Source organism: Glycine max, chromosome 5, assembly GCF_000004515.6.
Source record: "Glycine max cultivar Williams 82 chromosome 5, Glycine_max_v4.0, whole genome shotgun sequence".
Classification (NCBI taxonomy): Eukaryota; Viridiplantae; Streptophyta; class Magnoliopsida; order Fabales; family Fabaceae; genus Glycine; species Glycine max.
In genome coordinates this window covers 34,007,831-34,017,573 of record NC_038241.2, presented here as the reverse complement: position 1 = coordinate 34,017,573, position 9,743 = coordinate 34,007,831, and the positions used below count along the sequence as shown (strand labels likewise).

The following is a 9,743-nucleotide window of genomic DNA, read 5'->3' as shown; positions in this document are numbered from 1 at the left end:
TAGATTTTGGATTCTTTTTACAATCCCGGTATCATATTAAAAAAAGAAAGGGGAAAGACTGAATTGATGTCTTCTAACGATGGCATATTCTTTGCTTTGGTGTATTAAGATTTCAATCTTTGCGTATCTCGTCATGTTTAATCACGTTAGCATGATACATACCGTAGCATATGCAAAAATATTTATGTTTATAAAAAATCTTTCTTGGCCAGTGAGGGGTGACTCAAATGTCGATTAAGTTTAGCAGTACCGCTGTGGGTCAATTGTAAGTAATTTTATACATTAGACCATATTTAAATGGCCATAAAAAGTCATTTAAATTTGATTCATACAATATATGGATGATTGTAAAATGATTTTTATACAGTAGTATGTATATATATATATATATATATATATATATATATATATATATATATATATATATATATATATATATATATAATTTTTTAGAATAATTAATACTAGTTTTCACTTTTATATATATATATATATATATATATATATATATATATATATATATATATATATTATTAATACTAGTACAAATGTTATTGTTGTTTACTATTTTCCAATCGATCAGTGAAGGTCAATTCAAATGGTAATACTGTTAAGTATTTCCATAAACTGGACTGTCATTGAGATTTATGGTGAACTTTTGACTTTAGTGAGATGCTTCTTTTTTCATAAACTTTTATTTCAAATAAAAAAAAAGGAAAAAATCATGTCATTATACTACTATATACGGTTATACACCATGCATTGAAAGTAGCGAAACACACTCACGGGACGATCGACAGAACCGCGTAACACGTAGAAGGAGCCCAGAATGATGATAAGAGAGAAAATTAATTTGTCGATGCAATGTACGTTCCAAAGTTGATAGCTAGCGTACAAAATTATGTATGCAACAGCAATTTCAAGTGGCAGTGTAAGAGAATTGTTATGATACCTTCATGCAAAATGATATTTAATGCGAATTAATTACAAAGCGTTTATCAATTACTAACTTTATAATAATAATTTTAATTTTCAATATAGTTAATAAAAAGCTTCACAAAGTCAGCTTAATAGTTATGCTCATCGTCCCTAACATAGTAAGTAGTAAGGTTTTTTTTTTTTTTTTTTTGCTTTTTTATAGAACCACGACTTTCTTTCAATTAAATAAGATTATTATATGCGATAATTATTTTCTGAGTACTTAATACTTTATATTGCTTCATGTTCTAAGCTCAAAGTCACGATTCAAAAATCAATCTTGTATTTAATAAACAATAAGTTTGATCAAGGACAAAAGGAGACACTCCTCATTCCGATGCTTTCATTTACGATAGTGGGTCCACACACTTGCATGCAGCTTCTATGCAAAGGTGGCAGCTTGTGTAGCTCCTATATTGCAAGGTGGCACTTCGTCTATATAGTTTCTGCTACATGGTTTGTTTTTCTGGACTCATTGTTGACAAGGGGAAAAACTTTCTGCTATAAGTAAGAACCATGAATCTCATACTCTTTTGACTCTCTTTGTTTCATGAAAGTTTATGATGATGATATAATATAATCACTATACTATCACTCAAATATTCAGGATCTAGCTATCATTCTTTTTCCCCCTATAAAAATTTCCTTTGAGTTTTCAGCTTCTGTTCCTTAGGAGTTTGAAGTTTTGATACTGAAAAATGAAACTGAGTCCAAGAGAGGTGGAGAAACTAGGCCTTCACAATGCTGGCTACCTTGCTCAGAAACGTCTTGCTCGTGGTTTAAGACTCAATTATACTGAAGCTGTGGCACTCATTGCCACGCAGGTACTTGCATTTATATATATATATATATATATATTTTTTTTGGTGATTAATGATTATCCAACTTGCATGCTTTTTTTTTTTTATGATTAATGATTATCTTCCTTGCATGCTTTTGTTTTTATATATATAGATTATGGAATTTGCTCGTGATGGTGAAAAGACTGTGGCACAACTAATGTGCATTGGGAAACATCTATTGGGGAGGTATTGTATTTTTGTATATATATATTGTCATTTTTCATCATCTCATTCTCAAACCCCATGACATATATATATATATATATATATATATATATATATATATATATATATATATGCTTTAGATAAGAGTTTCATCGAAGTATATGAATGGACTCCATGTTCTTTGAGTCATTTTGAACTAGAAAAAGCTGAATGAGCCATTTTAAACAGGAGACAAGTTCTTCCAGAGGTTCAACATCTCTTGAATGCTGTTCAGGTATTTGTCTCACTATGGAAATGTAGCTATTATCTACCAATAAAAGCACTCTCACTAATGGCTTTGTAGACATTATCTGAAGTCTCATTATTTCAGTTACTAATGACGATCTTTCTTTTTGCCGCTATAATTCAAACTACATATTTTTTTCTTATAGAAAGTGTTAATATATTTCATCATTATTTAATCTCTGTATTATGGATCTTAAACTTCAAATGGATAAGTGTATCTCCAAATTTGTCATTATTTATCTTAGGACTCTCCTCTCATCCCTCTGATTATCAAATTTTGTAGTCATTATTAATTATTATTACCTGTATTTATATTTTAATATAGGTTGAAGCTACCTTTCCTGATGGGACTAAGCTGGTCACAGTTCATGATCCAATTTCCTGTGAGCATGGAGATCTAGGGCAAGCACTATTTGGTTCTTTTCTTCCAGGTTTGCTTCTATTATCATCTTGAAAATTGATAATTTGTTAGTTGGTATATCTCTCTCTCTCTGATGAGTGTTTCCAGATGTGATCATGCCATGCATGTACTTTGAAGCTTTGCTTAACCAGTTGAATCGAACATGGCTCACAAAACTGCATCTTTTTTATTTATCTTTTACTCTCCTGTATTATTTTTCTGTTTTGGTTTATAATCAACATTTTCATTGTTTATTGGGAAAGGAGGAATTTCTTGTTTTTTTATTATTTTAATATTGAATTATGAGAGTTTAAAATATCTATGAAGTGTAATTTGAGGCTAAATTTTATGAGAAAAGATTATTGACTAGTCAATGATGGTCAGCCATCTGGTTTTTCTTTTTAAATTAAAATAGCTTGAAACATATAACCAGTCACTGCATTATTCCAAAGAGCTAAATATTCCTCCAATATGCATATGGGTTTGAAAACATTCACTCCTTTAGTGTATAGTTTGTATGGTTTCATGTTGAAATCACATAACACGCATAAAAAACATGAAAAAGTGAAAGCTATATGAAGTTCCTTCGTGTTAACATGAAAATTTGACACGATTTTCCTAAAACTGATGCAAAACCAAACATATTATGGTTATGGATATGCACAAGTACAGGTTTAATTCTGTAAGCACATTAGCATTTCTCTTGATTGGGAGGAAAATGTGTTTGCAGTACCTTCACTTGACAAGTTTGCTGAGAACAAAGAAGATAATAGAATTCCAGGTGAAATAATATATGGAGATGGAAGTCTAGTTCTTAACCCTGGAAAGAATGCAGTGATTCTCAAAGTTGTCAGCAATGGAGACCGGCCAATTCAGGTGTTTGGCTTAACTTGTCTACAAGATTTTTTCCACTGTGTTTTTCCTACCACCTCAACATTTTAAACAATTTTTTTAGTTTTCTTTATGCATTAAAATGTCAAACTGATTTATGCAATTTTAAAAATGCACAAGATTTGCTATTGTTACATGCATGGCTGCAGCTTCTGAATGCAGTGTGATAAGCTGTTTTTCTTAACTTATTGTAACGTATGAAATAATGAAGTGATGTTAACGACTGCTATTCGGTTTGTGCTGGTTTCGTTACGGTTTTTACTGGTTGATTATTTGAGGATTTCAATTGTTTTAAGGGTCCTCTGGAGACTAAAATCTGAGTATGTGCATGCTGTTGGCCTTTTTAAGTTCTAAGTGTTGCAAATGTAGACAATTTTTTTCATCTCTCTTGTGTACTACTGTTTCACAAATCAGAAGCTTGAGTTTCTTTCTTGTCAGACCAAATATTGTTACAATTTTGACACTTGTCAGAATAATAAATTTTAGGAGTTCAAATATCCAAACAAATTGATTTCTTGTTAGGTTTTCCAAGTGAATTGAAGCAAACATTGCCTAATAGTTATGAAAAATTCAGGTTGGTAGCCACTATCATTTTATTGAAGTAAATCCCTACTTGACTTTTGATCGAAGGAAAGCATATGGCATGCGCCTCAATATAGCTGCAGGAACTGCTGTTCGCTTTGAGGTGCAATTCTACATTGCTGCAAGTTTTTTATTTATTTATTTATGACATGTTCAACAGTTGAACAGTTGAACACTTGAACTTATTAATTTAATAGATTCTAAATGATTAACCACATACATATTTACTCTTAAAAAGCCAGGGGATAGTAAAAGCGTTAAGCTTGTAAGAATTGGAGGTAACAAAGTCATTAGAGGAGGTAATGGCATTGCTGATGGTCAAGTTAATGAAACCAATCTTAGAGAAGCAATGGAGGCTGTGTGCAAACGGGGATTTGGACATAAGGAAGAGGAAGATGCAAGGTTTATCATTTGTTACTGAAGTCCTTGTTATATACATTTGCTTACATCTTTAACTATTCCACATTTGAGAATAAATGAAGATTTCTTACCTCAAATTGTAAATTTCCCAGTGAAGGTATTACTGGTGACCCTGACAGTCCATTCACCACAATCATTCCTCGTGAGGAATATGCTAACAAGTACGGTCCAACTACTGGTGACAAAATCCGTCTTGGTGACACTGATTTGTTTGCTAAAATTGAGAAAGATTTTGCTCTCTATGGTGATGAATGTGTTTTTGGAGGTGGGAAAGTTTTAAGAGATGGAATGGGTCAGTCATGTGGGGATCCACCTGCAATCTCCTTGGATACTGTTATAACAAATGCTGTGATAATTGATTATAGTGGAATCATCAAAGCGGATATAGGCATTAAAGATGGTCTCATTGTTTCAATTGGAAAAGCAGGAAATCCAGACATCATGGATGATGTATTTTTTAATATGATCATTGGGGTAAGTTCCCATCCAAAGATCTGAAGCAATTAACTGAATTCATACACCATTATCTTGACACAACTTATTTGCATGTCATCCATATCAAGGCTAATACTGAAGTTATTGCTGGAGAAGGGTTGATTGTAACAGCAGGGGCTATAGATTGTCACGTGCATTATATATGCCCTCAATTAGTAGATGAGGCCATATCAAGCGGTGAGTTTTACAAGTAGAAGCAATTTATACAGAAAGATTTCATTACCGCAGGTATCTTTTAAATATTAACGAATGGTCAAGACAGGTTCTTTTACTTTCTCTTATGAATAATAACACACTCCCAATCTTTGGTTAAAGGGAAGAGAAATTCTTGCTTACATTTCTCACCTCATCTCCTTTTCCCCAGGGTAGATATCAGCGTAGGCAGATGAATTTGATGGAGTTTAATGAGTCCTTTTGTACTTTGTATGTAGGCATCACAACATTAGTGGGAGGTGGAACCGGACCGACTGCTGGAACACGTGCCACAACTTGTACACCAGCACCATCTCAGATGAAACTAATGCTGCAATCAACTGATGACCTGCCTCTAAACTTTGGTTTCACTGGCAAAGTGTGTTGCCTTTTTGATATATCTTCTGTTTATGTCTTGTTTTTCTTGTCATATTGCAAAGTTATTTTTCTTGTTCCTTGCTCAATGTTATGTGATGGATTTAAGACCTCTCTTTCTTCAAATAATTCAATTTACTTTCTATTGGTTGCTTTAGGGAAGTAGTTCCAAGCCTGATGAACTACATGACATAATCAAGGCTGGAGCAATGGGACTGAAGCTGCATGAGGACTGGGGAAGTACTCCCGCTGCAATAGACAGTTGCTTGACTGTTGCTGATCAATACGATATCCAGGCACAACATTCTTCATTACATTTTCTTTTGTAATTTTTATCAATATCTGCTGCTAACTTTTATGATTACAGATTAACATACATACCGACACCCTAAATGAAGCTGGATTTGTCGAACATAGCATTGCAGCATTTAAAGGAAGAACTATTCATACTTACCACAGGTATAATGCTAACATCACAATTGTTTCCCCCTTATAAATCTCAGACATGACATGTAAAATTCAATCTATAGGAGTATTAGTGTAAGGAAAGCAGCTAATATATATTTTATAATACAACATTTTTCTACTGTTATTGAATATGATTTCATCTGTGATGTATATAGGTGATAGATTAAAAATTATGTTTTTCCTAAAATAAATTTTCTCACTTCTACAAATGTCCTATGCTTATGGATATTGCTCTCTTTCCTTTGGAAATGATGACTTGGACATGGTTTATACTTTATATTACATATTCACTTCTTGCAATCACAAATAGAAATGGAAAACACAATGCGACTTTTATTTTCTAGTCTAAGTTGTATTTGGCTGATTCTTGATGTTTCTATATTGTTTACTTGAGCAGTGAAGGTGCAGGTGGTGGTCATGCTCCAGATATCATCAAAGTATGTGGTATGAAGAATGTTCTGCCCTCATCAACAAACCCAACACGCCCTTTAACACTCAATACTATAGATGAGCATCTTGACATGTTGGTAAGATATAAATCTGGTAAAGGTAGTAATGATGTGCATTGTGATGACATGTGGTTCTCAATTTAGACTTTCTGTGGCATGCAGATGGTCTGCCATCATCTGAATAGGGAAATTCCAGAAGACTTAGCTTTTGCATGTTCAAGGATAAGAGAAGGAACGATTGCTGCCGAAGATATTTTGCATGATATTGGGGCAATTAGCATCATATCTTCTGATTCTCAGGCTATGGGTCGAGTTGGAGAGGTTTTTATTCAAGCTCGGCCATCTAAATATGATTTTCTTCCTGACTCACCTTTATTATATATGAAAAATGAAAAAATAAATAGGGTGCTTCATACATTTGTCTAACTAAGTGTTGAAATGAAATGGAGTAATTCGCATGTGGCATTTTTCACAATATGTTTTGTTGTAAGATCTGTTACTGTGTCATCTTTATGTTGTTGTCTCCAATACCCCCATGTGTTTTTTTGTAGTACACTAGTACTAGTAACTATTGGTGAAAATCTAGTTTTTTTTCCCTTTTTGAACCCTCAGGCTTTGATAAGTTGCATTATTTCTTCCTTAGGTGATAAGCAGAACTTGGCAAACTGCCAATAAGATGAAGGTACAACGAGGACCACTCCAGCCTGGTGAATCCGACAATGACAACTTCCGGATCAAACGATACATTGCAAAATACACTATAAATCCAGCTATAGCGAATGGTTTTTCACAATATGTTGGTTCGGTGGAGGTATATGTGATTTTTAAATGTTGAATGCATGCTCAATATATGCATTAATTTTCTAGGAAAAGAAAAAAAAAACCTGAGATTTCCTTTTGATTAAATGACTTGTTATATACAATGTGTTTACCATTTAACTGATTAAAGTATAAGGTCACTGTTTCATAATTTATTTTTTTTGTCAAAAAAGAATGTTACACTTTGGCACTTTGCCATAGCCTATGGCAATCTCATTCAAAATGAGAGGAGTGAAACAGAAATGCAGAAATTACTAGTCGTATTTCCCGTGAAAAAGCAAGGTTGAAAATGTCATCAATACTTCCTGACCTATGTTGGCCATTGGCCTCTTGTTTACCTCAGGAAAGAAGCATGCACATGTTAGTTGTTACTTGGTAGGAATTTAGTGGATTAGATAAAGTCAAGACCTATTATCTACATTTTTTGATAAAGTTGTTTAAGCAGTTCTTATTGAACATTTGAACTTGAACTTTCAGTTTTTTTTTTTTTTTTTGAAAAGTTCAGATTGAGAAAAATGAATAGTTATGCATCTAAGCCACTATACAAGTAGGTCTTCTCTTCTCTCATAATTTAACTTCAAACTTAACATATCAGAGGACAGCTATAAATCTGACTCTAAACCTTGTAATTTTAGCATTATCATCCAGATCGCTGCATTTATGTGCCTAACTTTGCAGGTGGGAAAGTTAGCTGATCTTGTGATGTGGAAGCCATCTTTTTTTGGGGCAAAACCAGAAATGGTGATCAAAGGTGGGGTGGTTGCATGGGCTGATATGGGTGACCCAAATGCAAGCATCCCCACTCCTGAACCGGTAAAGTTTTTGTATCTAACTAGTTTGGCTTGAGTTTTTAAGTAGAGTGCCTCTTGCATAGTCTTTTTTGGTATTTAGATTCCTTAATGTTGTTCTATATTTCCTGATTTGACCATAAAAGAATTAAATTGCTTCAACTAATGGAGTCTATTTTAGTTTTCTTAAGGGCACACACACCTCACCTCACATCGGCTAATGCATTTAGGAAAATGAAATCGCAGCCAAACTTCCAATCTAAGATTCGAACACCAAGCTAGCGTCTCGAGTAAACCCCTGACTGAAAATTAAAATTATATAAGATTTGCTTAATGGTGACAATGATCAAACATATTACACTAATGATGATAAACTTTTTATTACTTGCTTCATTAGCATTCAGAATCAATTTCATGCACCATTGCACAAGTTCTAATGAAAAATTTGTGGTTGAGACTAATTTGGACACACACCTCAATGAGATTAGAAAATCTGTATTACTAAAATACAAAACAGACAGACAGACAATTAGTGTGTGTTTGGATTGACGTTTCACCTGCTCCAAACATCCATTCACACTTTCTAATGCACAAATCCAAAAGCTACAATACTGAAGGTTTGAGAAAAATGTCCGCTACGTTCAATGGGACATTTTTGCAAACATGCTCTTAGTTGTTGGGCAATTAGCATTTTGATGAAACTGCTTCCACTAAACTTTCTAAACACAATATTGTAGGTGAAGATGAGGCCTATGTTTGGAACACTAGGCAAGGCTGGTGGTGCTTTATCCATAGCTTTTGTGAGCAAGGCATGGAACCCTCTATCCCTCATACTTACATAAACAATTTAGTACTAAAATTACAAACTTACATTGTTGTTGTTGTTTCACAAACAGGCAGCTGTAGACCAGAGAGTACATGCTCTATACGGACTGAACAAGAGGGTGGAAGCAGTAGGCAATGTGAGGAAGCTCACTAAACTAGACATGAAACTTAATGACTCTCTTCCACAAATCACTGTCGACCCAGATAACTACACTGTTACAGCAGATGGCGAGGTTCTCACCAGTTTTGCAACCACCTTTGTTCCCCTTTCTCGAAATTACTTCCTCTTTTAAGTACTAGCTCCCATAAATAAAGCTTAAAAATGATCTCTCTTCTAAGGTTTTAATGTGTAGCACTACCCTTATAAATTTTTTAGTTCCCCTGCTCTTGTTCTTATGAATTCAGATGCAATAAAACTAAGTGTGTTGGTTTGGTATCTGTTATGTTTTTTTGTTCTTTTTAAGGCATTAATTCTGCTCTGGTGAAGATGCACAAGATAGAATTAAATCATTAGATGAATCCCTGTTTAAAGAATAAGAAGAAACCTGGTGAAAAAGTAGAACAAAGCTTTAAGGAGAGACAAGATGTGACACCCTCTATTCCAATGTACATTAACAAAAGGAATTCATGTGAGTAAAAGAATCATATTCTCTTTAATATTATAAAATAAAACTTATTAAAAATATATCAAACAAGAATAAGGTCGTCAAAGTTTATAAAAGAAATTTTGTTAAATGTAAAATAAAATAAAATCACGCAATTAAAATAA

At 33.4% G+C, this 9,743-nt stretch overlaps 1 protein-coding gene across 2 annotated transcripts; it reads left to right on the top strand.

The window, feature by feature from the left end:
- The first annotated feature begins 1,337 nt into the window (after nucleotides 1-1,337).
- Nucleotides 1,338-9,410, top strand: LOC547716 (urease). Of its 2 annotated transcripts, XM_014775361.3 has the most exons (19): nucleotides 1,338-1,485; nucleotides 1,652-1,802; nucleotides 1,933-2,006; nucleotides 2,214-2,259; nucleotides 2,596-2,701; nucleotides 3,401-3,546; nucleotides 4,136-4,246; nucleotides 4,382-4,545; nucleotides 4,656-5,037; nucleotides 5,127-5,235; nucleotides 5,490-5,629; nucleotides 5,784-5,921; nucleotides 5,993-6,084; nucleotides 6,491-6,620; nucleotides 6,705-6,863; nucleotides 7,186-7,353; nucleotides 8,040-8,174; nucleotides 8,887-8,958; nucleotides 9,046-9,410. In XM_014775361.3, the coding sequence occupies exons 2-19, from the start codon at nucleotides 1,677-1,679 to the stop codon at nucleotides 9,265-9,267; spliced, it is 2,520 nt and encodes an 839-aa protein (XP_014630847.1). In that variant the 5' UTR covers nucleotides 1,338-1,485; nucleotides 1,652-1,676; the 3' UTR covers nucleotides 9,268-9,410. The 2 variants fall into 2 exon arrangements, with proteins under 2 accessions (XP_014630847.1, NP_001236798.2); NM_001249869.2 differs by lacking the exon at nucleotides 1,338-1,485 and having other exon boundaries at nucleotides 1,669-1,802.
- Nucleotides 9,411-9,743: the final 333 nt, after the last annotated feature.